Source organism: Camelina sativa, chromosome 14 (assembly GCF_000633955.1).
Source record: "Camelina sativa cultivar DH55 chromosome 14, Cs, whole genome shotgun sequence".
NCBI classification, from domain to species: Eukaryota; Viridiplantae; Streptophyta; class Magnoliopsida; order Brassicales; family Brassicaceae; genus Camelina; species Camelina sativa.
In genome coordinates this window covers 5670869-5691356 of record NC_025698.1, presented here as the reverse complement: position 1 = coordinate 5691356, position 20488 = coordinate 5670869, and the positions used below count along the sequence as shown (strand labels likewise).

The following is a 20488-nucleotide window of genomic DNA, read 5'->3' as shown; positions in this document are numbered from 1 at the left end:
ACATGATGAATGATAGATCAAATAAAAATATTAATAATTAAACAGCTAAATAAATTGAGAAGAGAACAAAAAGAAAAAAAAAACATTATTTATTACAGATAAATCTAAAAAATGAGGTTGGGGAAGGAGTAAAAAAATAATAAATCAGGTGCGGGTGAGAGCACGGACAGCTTCCTCAGAGTAAGGATGAATAAAAGCACTGTTCATTTGCCAGACTTTAAACGAGGCAGTAACAGTTGCATCAAGAGCGTTGTTGAACAAGAAGAGCTTCGCTGCTCCATAGATTGCTGTTGTTGGATATACTCTTGACGTTATACATGTTCTTCCACCTTGTCCGAATGCTTCCACTATTGAATGATCAACCTATTTAAATTTGAAGGAAAAAAAAACATATAAATTCAAGTCCATATTGTTTTGTGTTAATGAAAAAATAAGATATCAAAGTGTGGTTAAAATAAATTTACCAAAATTCTCATGGTTAGTTTCTCTCCTTTTAGGACTGGTACGACGCTACCGTATATTGGCTTGATGACATCGTTTGCAACAGATGACCTGTTGTCATAGTAAAATGTTGTTTTCATATATTATGGTTGGATATAAAAAGTTGTTGTAGTTTATGAAGAAAAATTGATATATACCTTGAGGTGTCTGTGCAGAAGAAAGTTTTGAGTTTTGAATCTTTTCCCTTAGCTATGTAGAAGTAAACTGGTGTTTGCTCGGACAAGCTCTCAGTGGCGAGAACAGAGAATCCGAATGGCCCTAACGCATTACGGACGGTGGAGCCAGCTCCGTTTTTCTCGCAGCTGAATTCCTCAGCCTCAGCCACCACTGAAGCGTCTCCGAAGAATTTGTCGAGAGACTCTTTCTTGATTTCGAATTCTGCTTCGATGTCGAGTTGAGTCGCGGTACCTACATCAACAGGTACCACAGACCCGGGACTGAGTTCGAGATCGAATTTCTTGCTGCTTAGTCTAAGAGATTTGATTTCTTCCACTGGCGATTGAACCAAGTTCTTCCCTGTCTTTGTGTCGAGGGCAACGGTTCTTGGAATACCCTGATCATCATTGTATCAACAAAAATATCAGAAACTTGGGTTACAAGCAGCTACTAGAAAAAAAAACCTAACTTTGACAACACATAATGTCAAGGAAACAAATCATACCTGAAGAGAAGACCAACCCTTTTGTACATCTGCAGCCTCACTATCAGATTCACCAATCCAACTCCACAAGATTCTTCTACCTTTGTTCTGGTCGTAAAACGTCTTTGAAGCATAGAATTTTCCGTAATCATATCTTAAACTGGAACTCATCCCGACATCGATAGTAGGATCATCCGGGATCCATGTTCCGTTAGATTCGAAATACGTGCCTACGGCATAATGGTCGAACCTGGTGTCGTCCATGCTAGCCTTCACGATGTGCTTCACATCGGGTCCGTTGACCGATGTGTCAAGCCCTTTCCTCGCGGTCTTAGATACCGGGTAAAAGTCAACGCACTCCCACATCCCTGTGTTGGGAACTCCGTGCAACAATGTGTCAAGTTTCTCGTATGTTTTAAAATCGGTAGTGTCGTACACAAGTGAAATTCCGGTCTTGTTGATCTTGGAACCAATGGTGATCCGCCATTTTCCTTCGGGTGTTTTCCACGCAGTCGTTGGGTCACGGAAGTCCTTGGGGAGGATACCGGGAGGAGGTACTAGAACCGGATTTCCAGGGAACTTGACCCATTTCAACAAAAGTGGGTCGTTGAGGTCCTCAGGGTAGGCAAGGTTTTGCACCTAAAAACATTATATGAAGATCATTGATTAGATCATTAAACCTAATTTACATGTTCTATATCTAACTAACATACCAAAAATCTGGCTATAAACGTATTAACTCTACTATTAGTCTAACTAATAAAAACAATTGACACTATCATATCACATCTTATGTTTATTACGAACATATTGATTCAGAAGTGTTTTTTTTTTTTTAATTTTGTTTCAACAATTTAAAATAATGAAATATAAGTTGGAACATTTTCGGGGTACATACCTGCACGGCTTTGTCGGTGGAACCGGTGTAGAGCATGACTATAGAGCCATCGGGGAGGATTGTGGCTGAGCCGGTCCACACACCATTGGAGTCGTACCATTGATCAGCAACCATAGCTAAGGGCAAATGGACCCAATGGATTAGGTCCCTAGACACGGCGTGACCCCAAACAATATCACCCCATACGGCTGCGTTTGGGTTGTATTGGTAGAAGAAATGGTACCATCCCTTGTAGAACAATGGACCTGTACACAATGTAAAACATTTAATTTAATTTTACTGGGGCTAAAACGAGAATAACTCAGAAATACTGGGGACTCTTAACAGTATATAAGAAAGTTTAAGGTACCAACTCGAAAGATAGCATAGTTTTGTATACATAACATACCCCACTGGCTTTATCCAATTTGAGACAGTATCCAAACTTTGCATTCACAAGGAGCCCACTTTATACTCAAGATTACTTTTCTATGGCAACCCATGATTTGTACATATCTTTTTAGCATGGGGTAAATCCCACGTGGGTTACTACAAACTGGCAAAATAGTGTTTTTAACTAAAATAAATTTGCAATTGGTTGTGAGGTAACTCTGTTCTGATTTTGTCTCCAAACATTTTTAACCTTTTTGGTTCTAAGGTACAACAAACTGGCAAAATAGAATCCAAACTAAATAATTCTACTATTAATTTTACAATTGGTTGTGAGGTAACTCTGTTCTGATTTTGTCTGTGAACTTTTTAGCTTTTTAGTCATTAAATAATACTATTATCTTTTCTTGACTGACATTAACATTTATTACAACGTGAATTGTGTGATATGTTGTTCTGTGATCTACTACTTTTTGTCGCTCCAATTATTTCTTATAAGTTTTTTTTTTTCATACTTAAGATTTAACATTAGAAAAAAACATATATATACCAAACTAACGGGATCTAAAAGAAATTCAATTTCTTAAAACATGAAAATTCAGAACAAAAAAAAAGGAAAGTAAACTTACCATTAGGATCTGCAGAAAGATAACAATCCCAAGTTTTCCATAGAGCAGCAACACCATATTGGATCAAGATAAACAAGAAAAAAAGCAAGAAAAATATTAGAGTTGTATAATTAAATGAATCAATCACTACTGCATAATTTAGATATAAGAATATGGGTTTAACATTATATCTCTCAGATTATGGAAAAACAAATAAACATGAAAAGGAAGAATGAATATTCTATGAATTTGTAACAAAATAAAAAGGAGTATATCGTTTAATTTCTTTCTTCTTTTGCTCAAATTAAACAAATAATTAAAATGAATAATTTATTATTATGCGTTTTTTTTGTTTAATTTAAAAAGAGAAATTGCGTACCGTTCATCCAGTTCTCCTCAGGCTGGAAATGAAACGCCGTTCGTTGCCACGACAACATACTGTTGTTCCATTCGAACGCCGGCGTGTTCCGACCACCGGAAAGTTTCCACAACCCATCATTGCTTTTCTCCGACACACCAGCAAGACGTGCACGTGACGACGACGTTGTCTTCTCTGTTTCGTCGATCGCATTCGCAGCTTCGTTGGATCTAGATCCGTCTTGTGTGGCGATAAGAGCGACGTAGAAGGCTATGAGCAAAAGCCCGAATGAGACGGCGAGGAGACCTTTATATGGTCTTCTTCTCCGGGGATGTGTTTCCGGGTCGGATCTTGACCCGTCCGGTAATTTGGTGTACGGACATGATGGCTCTTCTTCTCTGGCGGAGATTGGCAAGAGAGCATCTGAGCTCGCCATTTTTTTTTTCGTTTTCGAGTTTTTTCTTTTTTCTTTTCTTGCTGAGATTTGATGACACGAGAAAGAGCAAATGTGTTTATTATATTTATAACACCGAGAAAATGTATATTTATAAATAATAAAAAAGTTGGATTTTATTATTTATGTTTTCCTGCTTCGCTGGAAGAGAGAGAACTGGGTACAAATGTCAAAAGCAAAAAGAGTTTGGTCTCCGAATTAGAACTGTAAAAACAAAACAAAAAAAAAGAGTTTGGTCTGCAAATTAGAACTGTTAACAAAAATAAAAAGAGAGTTTGGTCTGCAAATTAGAACTGTAATTTTCTATTTGTACTAACGCCGTATTATTTAGAATATTTCATTAATATAGTAAAAACTAAAAAAAAATATTTTTAATTTTATGTATTTGTGCTGTAGAATTTTTCACCATTCGTGTGCACAAAAAAAGAAGAAGATTCTTTTACGGATTAGATCAAGAACGTAAACTAGAAAAGTTTATTTTCATAAGGAAAGCAATTGTAATCGTCCTTATCGGCTTAATTAGTCTTTTGTTTGTTTGAATGGGGGATTAGTGTGACAATGATATTTACATTGGATTGTCCACGTCGTATCATACATATCCGTATATAGATTGTTTTCAGAATTTTTAGAATACCGACTTGGGTAGATGTAGTTCCTAATATGAATTTTCAGAATTTGTGCATTGCATATAATATCTGTAAGCTTGAATAGAGTTTGATGTCCTTGTAATCTTATTGACAAGAATATATATAGAGTACATAGCGTATTACACAGGATCGTATATGAGAATATTCACAATGACAGTAATGGGAAGAATATATTTTGCATATATTCATTAACACGCCCCCGCAGTCGAATCGGGAGGTTTCCGAACGTTGAGACTGGAGCGGAAGTCGATGAAGAGTGATATTGGGATCCTTTGGTGAAGATGTCTGCATATTGAAAACTGGTGGGAACATGAAGAACACGAATTTGACCAAGCGCGACACACTCCCAAACAAATGAATATCAATCTCGACTTTTTTCTTACGTTGATGCTTGACAGGATTAGACGATAAGTAAACGGCACTAATGTTGTCACAGTACACGATCGTAGCTTTAGGCAGGGGACATTTCATCTCAAAGAGGAGGTTGCGGAGCCAAGTTGCTTCAGACACAACGATCGCAACACCGCGGTACTCGGCCTCTGCACTTAAACGAGAAACAGTCACTTGGTGTTTAGATGACCAGAAGACAAGACTATCACCAAGAAAAATGCCATAACCAGATGTAGAATGACATGTGGATGGGCAACCAGCCCAATCAGCATCAGTATAGGCAGTTAGTTGAGTGATGGAGGATTTGAAAATTTGGAGGCCATGAGAGATGGTACCCTTGATGTAGCGGAGAATACGTTTGAGAGCTTGAAAATGAGGCTCCCTAGGGTCGTGCATAAATAGACATATCTGACAGCAAAGTCAATGTCAGGGCGAGTGAAGGTGAGATATTGGAGAGCACCTGCGAGACTGCGATACAACGTAGGGTCAGAGACAGGTGCACCATCGGGAGTGAGCTTAGACTTGGTGTCCACAGGAGTGGAGCAGGGATTGCAATATGTCATGTTAGCAGGATGAATGATATTGGCGGCGTAGTTTTGCTGTTGGAGAAGCAAACCGGATGCAGTTCGAGTGACCGAGATGCCAAGGAAATAATGGAGCCGCCCAAGATCAGTCATCTCAAATTCCTTGTGAAGAGCGGCGATGATGGAGCGAAACAAAGGCGAAGTAGAAAGGGTGAGGACAATGTCATCAACATAGAGCAGGATGTAAGTAGACTGGTTGTTGTGACAATAGATGAACAATGATGGATTCACTTACACTCTGAGTGAAACCAATCTTTTTGGCAAATACCGCAAAACGATTGTACCAAGCCCGGGGAGCTTGTTTTAACTCATAGAGAGAACGCCTGAGGAGACACACATGGTCATGATTCATTTTGTCAATGAAACCCAGAGGTTAGTGCATGCAGACCGTTTCATCAAGGTCGCCATTTAAAAACGCATTTTTTACGTCAAGTTGATGGAGAGGCCAATCCTTTGCAATAGCGACATGGAGAACAGACCGAATAGTGGCAGGCTTGACAACTGGGCTAAACGTCTCATCACAATTGACTCCAAGCTGTTGAGATCTGCCGTTTGCAACGAGACGTGCTTTGTACCGCACAAGCTGACCATCCACATTAAATTTATGCCTGAAAAGCCACATAGAACGCACAATATTAGTAGCAACTGGCCGCGGAACCAAGTCCCACATTCTCTTTTTAATAAGAGCGCTATGTTCATCTCCCATGGCACCATTCCAGTTAGGATCCTTAGCTGCTTGTACGTGTGTCAAAGGAAGGGGAGACACAACGGATGTGTGGAGACAAAGACGTTGTCGGGGCGTGACAATGCCGTTTTTGCTCCGAGTTACCATAGAATGCGTGGGTAATGTTGGAGGAGGCGGAGGAGGGGTCTCGTCAGCTGGAAGGGGAGGTGTAGGCGGTAAAACAGAGATAGGAGGGGGTGGAGAAATGATGTCGGGTTCAGAAGTTGGGGTCATGACTGGAGGTTGATGAAACAGAAATGTGTCTTCATCGAAATGAATGTGTCTCGAGAATATGATTCGGCGAGTGTTCAAATCGAAGCAACGGTATCCACGGTGATCAGTAGGATAGCCGAGGAAGACACATGCCATGGAGCGAGGGGCAAGTTTATGCTGAGATTGAGGAAAAAGATTAGGATAACACAAGCAACCAAAAACACGGAGGTGAGTGTATGGGGGTGGTTTGTTGAAGAGTGTGGTGAATGGGATAGCATTGGAGATGGAAGATGATGGAGAATTTTGAGAGTATGAGCAGCCGTATGAAGGGCCTCCACCCAAAATTCTGGTGGCATATAAGCTTGGAAAAGAATGGTGCGTACTAAGTTATTAAGAGTACAAAGCATTCTCTCCGCGCGTCCGTTCTGCGGAGAGGTGTACGGACATGAGAATCGACATTTAGTGCCTTCGGCTGCAAGGTAAGAAAGGAATTGTCGATTGTTGTATTCTCCAATGTTATCACATTGAAGAGATTGAATGGGACAGCCAAATTGAGTTCGAACATAGGAAGAAAAATGAATATATTTGCTGAGCGTGTAACTTTTGCGCCTGAGAGGGTAAACCCAAACATAATTAGAAAACTGATCAAGAAAAATGACATAGTATTTTATTGCTCCAAAACTCGGTACATGAGAAGTCCAAATATCCTAGTGAGAACAATTTCAAAAGGTTTAGAAATAATAGACGAAGAAGCAGAAAAGGGAAGGTGAACATTTTTGCCAATTTCACATGCGTGACACAAACTTGGCATGTCGCTTTTATTAAAAACTAAAAAACCAGAAGAAGCAAGAGATTGTAGAACAGAGCTCCCGGGATGTCCCAAGTGACGATGCCAGAGAGTGCTACTAGATGTGGTGATGAAAGCCTGCGGTGGTGTGAGTTTGTTGGTTGGAGTCACCGCATAAAGAGGGCCTTGACTATCACATCAGAGAAGAGGAGTCTTGGTTCGAAGATCCTTAACAAGAAAGCCAAAAGGATCAAATTCGATGGTACATTGATTATCAGTGACAAAACGACGAACCGACACCAAATTTTTAATAATAGAGGGACAAACGAGAACATTTTTGAGTAGGAGAGGATGAGATGAGGAGGGAATGATACCATTACCGAGCTTAGTAACTTCAAAGGATCCATTACCGACTGTCACAATAGGAGAAGCGCTAGTATTAAAAACAGAACGAAGAGTACCTCGCAGTGATATGAGTGAGTTCTGATGTACCAAGAGTTGTTGTTTGGATCCTGTAACGTCATCGTGTTGAGAGCATGAGTGAGTTCTGATGGCAGATATGGTGATGTGGTTTGTGGCGGAGGATATGGTGACTGAATCATATGAGCTTCAGCAGGAGAGCGGTGTTGTGGAGCAGTGCCGAGGATGTCATTGGTAGGAGAGAATGATTGCTGACGTGGATAAGAAGGAGCCATCGGAAACTGCGACTGGTGTGAAGGGAAACCATAGGGCAGTGGCCATTGTGGAGGAGGTCCATACGGCCATTGTGGTGGTCCGTATGAGTGATGTTGCCAAGAATGATTACCATGATGACGCCCCTGCCACGGTTGTTTCGATTGCCACGACCACGGTTGTTATAGCCTCCTCGACCTTGGTGAGGTGGATGTTTCAAGTGTTGGTGCTCCGATGCCGTGTAGAGAACAGCGGGAGCAGAGGAGCTATCGTTGTTGTTTGGTTGTGGTTTGCTCTGTTTTGCAAGCCGATCCTCCTCCATGATAAGCATTGAGCGTGCCGTCGAGAAAGTTGGGAAGGGTGTCTTTTGTTTGATGAAGTTGATGATGTTGTCATACTTGTCGGAGAGACCATTGAGGAGATGCATAACAAGTACCCGATCTGTGACGGGAGAGTCAAGATTCGCAAGCAGATCAGCGAGATTTTTGAGTTTGTGACAGTTGTCATGAACACTAAGATCGCCAATGGTGGTTGTACGTAGTTCATGATCACACTGTAGAGAACGGGCTTCCTTGTTATCACGAAAAATATTCTCGATAGAGAGCCATAGATCACTGGTTGTGCACTTGGCTTGCATAACTGTGTCAAGGAGAGATTTGGAGAGGGTTCCATAAATCCACATCTTGACCAAGCCATCACGCTCCTTCCATGCCGTAGCAATTTCCGGTGATGGTTTACCGGTACCGTCGATGTGTTTGAGAACACTAAACGTGATGCAGTGTGTTTCAAATAACTCGCGCCACACATCGTAGTTGAATTTCTTCATATCAAGGACAATAGGGATGTAGGCCTTGATTTGGGAGATAGTGAACGGTTTTTCAGATTTTTCGGTGATGGTTGTCATGGAGAAAGAAAGAGAGGGAGAGAGACGAAAGGAGGGAAGATGTGAGAAAAGTAAAGAGAGAAGGAGGAAGAAGAAGAAGTGAACAAAAGGAGAAAAGAAAAGATTTAGAGGTCGAGAGATAGACCTAGAGCTCTGATACCATGTAAGCTTGAATATAGCTCGATGCCCTTGTAATCTTATTGACAAGAATATATATAGAGTACATAGCGTATCACACATGATCATATATGAGAATATTCACAATGACTTTAATGGGAAGAATATATTTTGCATATATTCACTAACAATATCTGATTTATCACACAAACCTAGATCCAGTAAATAATTGTATATGATTAGTGATACATGCATGAAACCAGGTCACTGAACACAATCCTATCATTATGCTGTTACTGATTCAACTGTACTACTACTTTTCACTTCAAGATTTGGAGAGTAGTTTAGAAATGTGAGACTGGGACAGAGTAATTTAAGTACAGTAAATGCTGAAGTTGGTTTCTGAATATGTTTGCTCAAGTTTAGTCATTGTCTATGATTGATGTAATTAACCAATTTTTTGCTCCCCGGCTCCCCCATTGGATACTCCCCTAAGATTAAACCACTTTGATTAATTTATATCGTAATCATGGTAAATTTGGTAATTACATTAATGCAAGCCAGTCCGAGTAAGGAGTAACGCATACGTCACATACACGCTATGCAACATATTGGGTTATAGGAAAAAGGGCATGAGAGGATTTGCTGTGTCATTTTTATAATACTATAACTTTTTTTTTTTTTTTTTTAATACTATAACCTTTGCTGTGTCATTTAAACTATTAACGAGAAAAGAAAAGTTATTCAACTTCATTTGGACCCAGATATATAGTTTTATACTACTAGTTTTATTGTTATCTAGTAACCCGAATACAAATGTTGTAGTATGACATATGTTTCTTTCACGAACCGAAGTGGTAATAATAATAGGTGTCAAAAAAGGGGTTATTTACCAGACAAGAAATTAGGGGTTCGTATCGGCTAGGTTTTTGGTGCCTATAATCACTACCTCAATTCTTGTTTCAACTTCCAGATAATTTTTTAGTACACTTAAAATTTTAAAATTATTCAAACGAATGATTCGCGACATTCCATTGTGTATCCGATCGATGCGTTTTAGTATATGCTGTAAAATGTTAAACTATGTCGAACAAGTAATCTTTATAACATTTACGTATACAATACATAAACTTTGAGTAATACGATACAAGTTAGGTAACCCATCTGAAAATGATAGCGCGAGTCGAATAGTATACGAACATTTTTCTGTTTTTGACGTCCGTGTAATAGTGATATAACTTTTTAAACGTTAAAATAATAATAATTAATCTAGAAAGACTCGAGAAACACGAGAACATGACCGGCCAAACTACTAGTTTAACTTTAAACTTTCATAATAAAGTAAAGCTCTTTGCCTAAATCATCAAATAAGTTAAAAATAACTAAGTAATTCTTATGTGTTTCGAAACCATAGTAAAGAACTAGCTAGACTCCAAAGGTCTGAGATCTCAGATCTATAAAAACATCATGGGCTAAGGAAATTTGATTTTTGTTTTTCTGGATTAATCAACAATAATTATTAGGTTCACTGGGAAAACTAGTAATGCAATCAAACTATACATCTAACCACTTGTTAGTTCGGCCAAGCACATGAATCATTTGTTTAAATATATAATACATCATCTCAATCACAATCGTCTTGTCAGAATTAGTGTCCAATAATGATGAAAAGAAATGTACCAACGCCGATTTATACAAAATAATATAGTAATTAACAATTACTATTATACACGTGAAACCTCTTGTAGCCACATAGCAATTGCATGTGGAAGCGAAGGATTGGCCAACCAAGTAAAAATGTGAAATTAATTATGGTCTCTTAATTCTTATGGCATCCACTAACCAAGTGAGATCATAAAAGAGTCTACAGTTTGTTATAATTGTGCCATATACACAAACACGGTTCAAAAGTCATGTGAAACCATTTTTCTTTTCCTCATTTTGTTTTTACAAACAAATCACTTTAAGGTTGTCTTTCTGTTTAATAGAATTTACAGCCATTTACGTGGAATCAACGAACTGGAAAAGACAAGATCTTGTATATGATTGTTGGATGTGGGAAAACTAGATCCACATGCAGAAGAAGACCGATAGGTTTTTTTTTCGGCAGAGACCACGTGCTCTGTCTCCCTATAGAAATAGTATAATCTTGATTTGTTGCTAAAACAATAATTCTAGAAAGAAAGAAAAATAGTCCGAGGAAATTTGAGAACCTTATAATTTTCGTATTGCAAAAAGTAATAATAGCGTTATCCTTTCTCCTATAAATCAAAAAGGATAAAGCAATCACTCTATTGCACTCAGATTTTTCGAATCAGTAATGAAGTTTACATTGAAATGGAGCCTATATTATTGGAATTATTGATTGATACGAACCCACAACAATCTACAATCACACACGTCGTCAAAAGAAAACACAATCAGACGGGAAAAATAATGATTGAACTAAACTCTACTAATATTTGTCAACTTTAGAAGATAAATATATATTACACTCGATAATGAAAATCGTACGTTTCTGCTTGTGTGAAAATTACTAAATCATAAGTATTATCTGATATTAAAGAGAAGTGACCACTGACCAGTGATCAGATAATGCATCTGACTGAGATGGATAAGTTTTATGTGTTCAGTCTCTTCGTTTTCTTCATGTTCCCTTTATCCTTTACCTTTATCATTTGGTTCACATAATTTCCCACTTATTTTTTGGATTTATTATTTTAGTAAGTAAACAGGACTTGGATGTCATCATGCCAATGTCCAATTTTTTTTTTGTATAAGAAAATAATTTTTGTACTTTCAGTTCATAGTCAAAATTTTAGTTTGGTTTGAAGTACTTTGAACTTTAATAGAACCAGTTGGTTTTACGAAATTAATCGGTTTAATAATTGTTCGTATAATTCGATCGGTACTAATATGCTTTGAGAGATCAGAGAACCTACTAAGTCATTTTACAGAAGAAAACAGACCCCAAAGTTTCAGATGGAACAATATGAAAAAGATTAGTTTTAGTCTCGTCTTGTAGCCGAAGTCTTAGACAAGAGACCATGATGAACTACAAGGCACACGAAAAAGAAGAAAGGGGAAAGAAGATTAAGAGGGTAGTGTTCAAGTAACATGGGCTTTTAGTTTTCTTACAGTCTTATTGATGTAGATCCTTAGTGATGAAGGGAAAAGCTTTGTTTTAGACATTAGGAGGTGGCCAAATCTTCCCAAAGAGCTCTTCAACGCGTTTAGCTTGGTTCGCATAACCCTCGACACCAGCTGATAAAAGCTCCACTGATGCAGGACCCATAGCTGAAGCCATGCTTAGCTGGTCCCATTTGACCAGCTACACCAGAATCAAACAAACAGAGTGAGACACTGGTTAAGTGAAAGCAGAAGCAAAAAGTGTGTTGGATGTATAGGTTCAAAACTAACCTCTTTGTTGGTGAAGTTGTAATGCGTTGCTGTTTCAGGAGTAAGTTTCCGAACAAATGAGTATTTTTCATCGTCGGGGATGGCAGGTGAGTCTTTGAGAGATTGCAGTACCTTTAATGGTGCAATCACATAGTCGACCCTGAGACCGAGGAGAACACTGAGAGTTAGAATGGGTTCAGAATCTGCTGATGGTCGAACCTGCAATTTGGAAGTTTGTGTTTACCCGAGAAGACTGAACAAGTCTTGTTTGTTCCGGACAGCAGCAGCCATCAGCTTGGACTTGTAACCATACTTGTGAATGTAGTTATATGATCTTCTCACCAAGGCCAAACCAGGATCTTCTCCGGATTTAATAGCAGTTTCAATCTCGGTATCTCCCGAATGATTACGCGCCCAGTCCTAAAGATTTTAAGATATTAACTTTGCCATATCACTGAACTTACTAAGCATATGTTGAGAAAATGGTTACCCTGAGGCGACCAACGAAAATCTGAATGACAGAAGCACCGGCTTGAGCAGCTGCTGCAGCTTGAGCAAAGCTGATGATATATACAAGAAGAGATTATAAAGAACAAAAATCATGTGGATGAACAGTTTTACTATTAAAGAGTCAAAAGGTATGTTCTATGGTACCTGTAAACGAAGGTTATATGCGTTTGGATTCCCTCAGATTCCAACAATCTTGCAGCTTCAATACCCTATCAGAGCGATAAGCACAACAATGAGAGACCATTAAATGGGAAAGCTTTGTTATTTGCTGAACAACAATCTTACTTGCCAAGTTGCAGGGATTTTGAATAGGAGCCGGTCGTGTGGTACATCTATTTCATTGTATAGTCTCAGCAGATCATGAACCTACACATATCATCACATCACATGTCAGTGATTTGAAGATACGGTAAACATATACCCAAATTATATTATATATGGTCTGCTTCTAGTAACTACCTTGCGGATAATGCCGTTTGTGTCATAAGCAAGACGTGCATCCACTTCAGTTGAAACTCGACCTGGAACGAGTTTGACTAGATCGCCACCTACGTTAACCATTGCCTGCACTTTCCTCATCAGTAATAAGGCAAACAAACTCTTCAAGCAGCAAAGATCTGAAAGAGAGGGAATACAGATAAGAAATAAGAAGATCAACCTTATTGGAAATGCAAGAGAGCCGAGATTCGGTGGTTTCAAGCCCTGCACAAGAAGAATCCGCCAAAGCCATGTCCACAGCATTCTAACATGATGTGAAAATGTCAAAATTAAATAAGCTCAAAACAAAAAGTGTCATATACTATCATATAAAATATCAAAACTCCTGAAATGCTTACGCGGAAAACTGTATCAGGTAGACCACAGATTCCCAGAAGAAGAGAAGAGCTAACTGTAGCTGCAGTCGGTGGGAACCTGAGCAGATCAGTAAAATACAACAAAGGTATTAATCAAGCAAAAACCAAAAAGTTATACTATCTCCAAGCCAAAAATAGGATTTCACAGTAACTAAAGGTTAGAAGTTAGACTTGTGAGGGAGCTTTTACATCTTAACATCTTAGACTAATTTATTTCTTGTATCCTTGATAAAGATATATCATACCTCTCAAAGTCATCGAAAACGACTGTATCAGGAACAATCTCGCTAAAGGCTGATACAGCATCTAGCTCATTGTTCTCACCTGGAAAAACAAAGGTTCAATAAACAATATCAATGATGGTCCAAAGCATTCCAGAAAAGTAGAAGGTTCAAAACTTCAAGAAAATTAGACACCAAAGACACAATTTTTGTTGCTAAGAACTTCACATGCAACACTTCAAATTCAACCACAAAGCAACAATGTTCAGCTAAGAACTAAAAAAGCAACCAGAAGCATCGTATCATCAATGTTAGACCAAAATGGGACTCACATCCCCTCCAAGTTAGAAAGGTCCCTGTTTTCAAACTAAAGATAGTAACTTTGTAAAGCATAGTATCCTAACAAGTGATTCCAGGCATTGCAGAAACAAACCCACATAAAAATTAAAAGCTTGAATCCTAATTAATCTTTCAAAAATCCATACTTTTTTTTTTTGTTTTCCAAGAAATCAAATCATATTGATGATGAACAAACAGGATCGATAAAAACAGATACCAGCTCCGAGAGACGAAGACGATGATGGAGAGGGAGAAGAACTAGCGGAAGCACGAATCGATCGCCGGTGACTGAAGTGAACAGCTGGAAGAGGAAGAGTAACGGAGAATCCGGCTGCGAGCATCTTCCATCGTCCCTTCTGCGAAGTTCAAAGATCGCACACATTCCCATTACATACATGCGATTGAAAAAAGAAAAAGCAAAGCAAAAGATTTGGAGAGAAGAGAGTGAGTACCTGGATCGAAGCAGAGAGAGTTGCACAAGACGGAGTTTGCAAAGAAGAGAGTGGCATTTTTTGTTGTTGTTGTTTCTTCAGTTTGATTTGATCGATCTCGATAAACACATCCAGCCGTTGATATCGTCCGATTAACATGGGTCCCGCCATCTCTAATTTATCCCAAAAAAAATGTCACAAAGATTAGTCTTTACACGACATTTTAAATTAGTCTATTGAAACTTTAATTAAGAAGAAGAACTTTAATACAGTAAAATCTCTATAAATTAATAATGTTATAACCATGAAAATCTATTAATTTATAAAGGTTTTAATTTTTTGATAAATTAATAATTATTAATTTAGAGAAAGGCTTTCCTAATTTGGTTAAAAAGTTAAAAAAAAAAGATTTAATCAATATAACTAATATTTTTATAAAATCAATTACAAGGAAAATAACAATTATTATATTTTGAATATAACACTCAAAGATTTTTATATAGTAAAAATATTAAAAAATGAACTTTAATAAAAATTGATGTGTATATATACACATATATTTATAGAATTTAATAGAATTATTAATTTATATTATTGATGGGACCATATATTTACAAAAAGATTTTTAAAAAAATTATTATATTATTATATTATCGAATTGTGTCTAAAATTACATTAATTCTATCTTGGGACCGGAAAAAATTATTAATTTATAGAGATTATTAATTTACTGAATATTAATTTATAGAGGTTCTATTGTAATGTTAATGAAACACCACTTTCGATTCGACCGGACTGTACCAGAACAGATAATTTCCAGTTATTAGTCAATTCTAAATTCAAACCGGATAATGATGGCTAAACCGGTTCCGGACCCTGAAATAGCAAAATTCGTTCGATACGACGACTCTGTCCCGTTACTTAATCTTGAATTATCACTTTGGTCATCTTATATAGCGTCACAACCAAACTACTCTATTGAAAATCACTTGCGTTCTTAGTCCTAGGCTACTACTAGCTATATAGACTCCTAGTGTGATATCTTCAGATGTAAACAAATGCAGATTTACTTTCATATGCACATCAGCACATGCATTTACAACTATTAAACTATCTTGAAGTTTTAAGATTATTTTATTATTTTCTACAATCTACATTGAAGAATTTAAACCATAAGACACTTTATGAAAAGAGCGCTTTTAAAGGGAGAAACTCTCTCAAAACCCTAGTTTTTACAGAGCGCCGTCTCTCTGCTCCGTTTGCCTCTCCGCCGCCTGCGGCTTCGCCGGCGGTGTGAGAGGGCTTTGTTCATCCTTTTTTTCTTCTGTTGTAGTGGTAGGGTAAAAGGACTCGACCTCCTCTTCTCTGGTAGCGCGAGGAGTCACCTCTGTTGCGTCGATTCGGTGCAATGGCGGATGTTACGGAGAGAGATATCGGCTCGTCTCTCCTCTCCGGGAGATTGGTGGCGGTTTGAAACTGCTTCGGGTGGCTTTCTTTGCAGTTTATGGGCGACGGATTTGGGTTCCTGAGTTGCGCCCCCTGCTTCCCCATCTCTTCGGTGGAGTAGCTAACCGGAGGCTTTCGGTGGAGTACGAGTTCTAGAGTCGACTGGTTGTTGGGGAGAATCCGTTGGATGTCGGTGGCTGAGATTTGAGGTTATCCTCAAAGCTGGTGTTCTTGAGAGCTTCCTCAACCTCTGGTTTCAGTCCGACTAAGAAGTGAGACAACATGCAGATGCGATGTGGCTAATCCGGAATTGCATCGTAAGGTGAAGATTTGCTAATCTGTGTTTCAATCTTATCATTAGATGATTAGTATTACAGGCTTTGAGTGTTTGTTTGGAGAAGTCTCGGATCATGCTGGTTTTGTTTCGCGTCCCTTGGTCGGGTCAGTCGGATATTTGTCTGTTTTTTGGCTTAGGATCTGAGCAATGAAAGCCGGAGAAACCAAGTCTTTCTGATGTTGCGCCTCTGGGTGTTGATGCTATTGGAACAAGAACTACACGCATATCATGAGGTTCAAATAGCTTGGATTTGTTTTTTGATCTTCAATATAGATTTTGGTACCTTTTGTGTTAGTAGTTGTTTTCGTATCATAGGGTTAATATTAGTTGGTTTAAGCGATGATTTCACTTTGAGTTGTAGAGTGTTATCTATCTCATAGTGGTTAAAAAATGCAATGGTTTTTCGGTCAGGTAACGTTGGATCCATTAGTGTTTCACGGCGATACTAGATCGAACCATTGCATTTGGTCTAATTCTGGTGGGGAATATTTTGTATCTTGAATTTGGATGTATTCTTTGGTTAATGAAGAATTGAAGTTGAGCCAAAAAAAAAAAAAAAAGACACCTTATGAAATGATTTTTCTTTGTGGATGATTAAACCTAACACTGTTTTGGCTACTCAGGTGAGAAAGCAATTTCATTGATCACGCACTCAAGTTTACTAGCTTCAGCTCTCCATTTTCCTCTGAATCTGAAAGCAGCCGCTGAAGCTCAGAAGATACTAACAAAGTCTATGTCCACTCTACTTTTTGGCATAAGAGATATGCCACGTTCTTGATCGGAAGCAACAAACCAAACCATCTATAGCTTATATTATTAGCCTTGTGCGAGATTTTTATCAATGAGACTATGAGGTTATAATGAATTAGGTTTTTTTACCGTGTTAGACTTTTTGTTTTCATTATATGCATTTTCCTAGATTTTGGTATTCTTTTTTTTTTTTGAATTAAGGCATGTCCAAAATCATCTCTTTTCTTGTTTTTGGATCTTAAATTAATTAATTGGATGATACTTCCTGTAATTCTACATTTCTTATGATGAGTTTATTAACAAATAAGTTTACTTAAAATTCTCTTGAAAATAAGTTTACGTTATGACTCAATCTTTTAAAAATCAGCACCAAAAAAACAAAAACCTACTAATTCACTTTGATTTAAACTTACCAATGATTAACTCGATGTATAAAGAACAATACAATAACTCTTACACTAACTAATTAATAGTCGAAAATACTACAAACCAAAATAGATTAATATCTCTTTGTTTAAAAAATATAGAATAACATTAAATTAAAAAATATTAATTTGAAAACAAAAAAATAGTCTCGCGGTGTACCGCGGGATCAAACCTAATCTTCAGAAAGGTAAACAAATGCATATTTACTTTCATATGCACATCAGCACATGCATTTATAACTATTAAATTATCTTGAAGTTTTAAGAAATTTTATAATTTTCTACAATTTACATTGAAGAATTTAAACCATAAGACACCTTATGAAATGATTTTTCTTTGTGAATGATTAAACCTAACACACTTTAATTTGCAAGAATCATTGCTTCACCTCTGCGCATTAAATTAACGTTTTAAAGGAGAGCTTAAATTAAATTTTCTTCTAGTATATACTTTTTTTTTGTTTCTTAAATTATATAATGATCAAAAAGTATAAGAATTTGATTGGAATTGAAACCAATGATATATTAAGAAAGTGTTTGGCCAGCAAAACAAATAAATTTGAATTTATGTATATCATGTGTATAAGTGATATTGTTTATAATATTTGTAATTTATGATCAATAATCTTTTCTAAATATGATAAATTAAATTCTAAAACTATAAAATTTATAATATCGAAAATCTAATCTTATTTAAACAATTAAAAATATATATAAATTAATAATTATTAATTACATTGTACATTAATATTTAATAATTAATAATTATAAATTAATTTCACTATAAATTAATATAATATCATGATGTTAACATTATTAATTTATAAAAGTTTTACTATACTTGAAGAGAGACAAAACGAACACTCTTTCTAATGGCGGTTGGTTACACAAGTCTTTCAGCTTTTTACCTTCTTCTAGTATCTTTCTCAACTCTCTTAACAATTCCATTCACTGTGAGAGACGTTGACGAACTCCAAACGGCTTCGGCTGGCTTTCCCTTGTGGCTTACTAATGATGATGACAAGAAGATTATAGGTGGCAATACCAAGGTAGTTTATTTCAAAAGCCTAAATAGATTTGTGTTATATGATTTGATAATGGAACCCAAAATAAAATATATTTTTTTCTAAATCAGAACGATATATACAAACATAAAATTATTTTGGTTTTTTAAAAATATTTGTTCTTACTTAAAAGATTGGTTTCTTTTCAGTAAACATTAGCTACTTGTGATAGCGAAAATGTTTTTATTTTTACTTTTTTGGAATTGAAGTACTTAGCTTAAATACCTTTGGAGTTTACTTACCCAATTTATTTGTCAAATGAGTATATATCTTCTCAAATTAGATAAATCACAAAAATTCAAAGATCTTCTAAATCAGCATTAAGAGAATGTATGAAGTGGCATAATTGATGTACATAACCATTGGGTTGATGTAGAGATCATATGGGTCACAAAATATCGTCATAATTGGTTTCCATAAAGTATTTATCATTGTTACACTTATATGCATTTAAACAATTATTGTTAATCGATATCAACAAATTTATTTTCTGGTAATTATATTACTAGATAATTATTACATAAACTGTTTATTAATTAAACTATGTTTTCTAGTAAAAGAAAAGGTTATATAAATTGTTACAATGGATAAAATATTTTCTAAATTTAGAATAAAATAATCATGACAAGCTAAGCAAAACTTTTACTATTGCCAAATATTTATTAAGTTTCTTATGTTTTTCTTAATAATATATTTGTAGGTCCTCAAGATGAACGCGGACATAGTAGTTGCCAAAGACAAACAGATATCGCTAAATGAAGCGATATCTGTTGTACCTGAGAACAACAAGAGAAGATTTATCGTCTATGTGAAAAAGGGCGTTTACAAGGAAACAATTAAAATTGGAAAAAGAAAGACGAATTTAATGCTCATAGGCGACGGTAGAGACATAACAATTCTTACTGGCAATTTAAACGCCAAGGATGGATACTCTATCAAAGAATCGGCCACGTTTGGTAAAATATATGTTTTCTCTACTTGTAGAATATTATTGTTTGTTATTTAAGAAAAAGAGATAATACTATTGTTTTTGTTCTATATATATCATAGTGAAATGAAAATTCTTGATAAAATTTACAGCTACTAGCGCCAACGGATTTATGGCGCTAGACATTTGGTTCCAAAACACGGCTGGGCCAGCAAAGGAACAGGCGGTTGCTCTTCGAGTGTCTGCCGATGTTTCGGTCATATATCGCTGTCGAATAGATGGCTACCAAGACACACTTTTTGCTGACATGTATCGCCAGTTCTATCGTGATTGTTATATAACAGGAACAATTGATTTTATCTTTGGAGATGCTGCAGCAGTGTTTCAAAACTGTGAGATTGTGGCGCGAAAGCCTATGAGCGGACAGAGCAACGTACTGACGTCTCAGGGACGCATTGACCCAGCGAAAAACTCTGGCTTCTCGTTTCAAGGGTGTAATATATTAGCGAGTTTGGATCTTGCTCCGATCAAAGGAACAATAAAATCATTCTTAGGACGTCCGTGGAAAACATTCTCCAGAGTGGTAATAATGCAGTCTTTCATAGACGATTTTATTGATTTGGCAGGATGGACTCCTATGTACAACGATGTTGGACGTTTATCGACGTTATTCTTTGGTGAGTATGAGAACAAGGGTCCTGGAGCAGATACTAGAAGCAGGGTTAAATGGCACGGATATAAAATGATTACTGATCCGAAGGAGGCATCGAAATTCACGGTGGCAAATCTTATTAACGGTCACTTGTGGCTTAATTCGACAGGAGTACCTTACAAGGAAGGACTCTAATTAAAGACTTGTGTTTATGTAATGTTAGTAAATAAATGTAAATCATTTGCATTATAAAAATTGGTAAAAATTTTTTTTTTTTGTATTTTATG

At 36.8% G+C, this 20488-nt stretch overlaps 4 protein-coding genes across 4 annotated transcripts; 1 reads left to right on the top strand and 3 right to left on the bottom strand.

Annotated features, from left to right (window-relative positions):
* Positions 25-3859, bottom strand: LOC104739876 (acid beta-fructofuranosidase 4, vacuolar-like). The gene is made up of 7 exons (XM_010460348.2): positions 3396-3859; positions 3038-3046; positions 2040-2284; positions 1163-1780; positions 639-1054; positions 465-552; positions 25-363 (listed from the first exon to the last, which is right to left on the bottom strand). Exons 1-7 carry the CDS (start codon positions 3808-3810, stop codon positions 145-147), a joined length of 2010 nt encoding a protein of 669 aa, XP_010458650.1. The 5' UTR covers positions 3811-3859; the 3' UTR covers positions 25-144.
* Positions 7057-8808, bottom strand: LOC104739875. Its single transcript, XM_010460344.2, has 2 exons — positions 7635-8808; positions 7057-7401 (listed from the first exon to the last, which is right to left on the bottom strand). Exon 1 carries the CDS (start codon positions 8747-8749, stop codon positions 7772-7774), a length of 978 nt encoding a protein of 325 aa, XP_010458646.1. The 5' UTR covers positions 8750-8808; the 3' UTR covers positions 7057-7401; positions 7635-7771.
* LOC104739874 (transaldolase) lies at positions 11775-14731 on the bottom strand. The gene is made up of 12 exons (XM_010460341.1): positions 14621-14731; positions 14386-14524; positions 13854-13932; positions 13591-13666; positions 13413-13496; positions 13214-13318; positions 13040-13120; positions 12899-12963; positions 12735-12804; positions 12489-12664; positions 12266-12404; positions 11775-12176 (listed from the first exon to the last, which is right to left on the bottom strand). Exons 1-12 carry the CDS (start codon positions 14675-14677, stop codon positions 12030-12032), a joined length of 1218 nt encoding a protein of 405 aa, XP_010458643.1. The 5' UTR covers positions 14678-14731; the 3' UTR covers positions 11775-12029.
* LOC104743257 (pectinesterase/pectinesterase inhibitor 18-like) lies at positions 19331-20418 on the top strand. Its single transcript, XM_019235970.1, has 2 exons — positions 19331-19577; positions 19702-20418. Exons 1-2 carry the CDS (start codon positions 19331-19333, stop codon positions 20394-20396), a joined length of 942 nt encoding a protein of 313 aa, XP_019091515.1. The 3' UTR covers positions 20397-20418.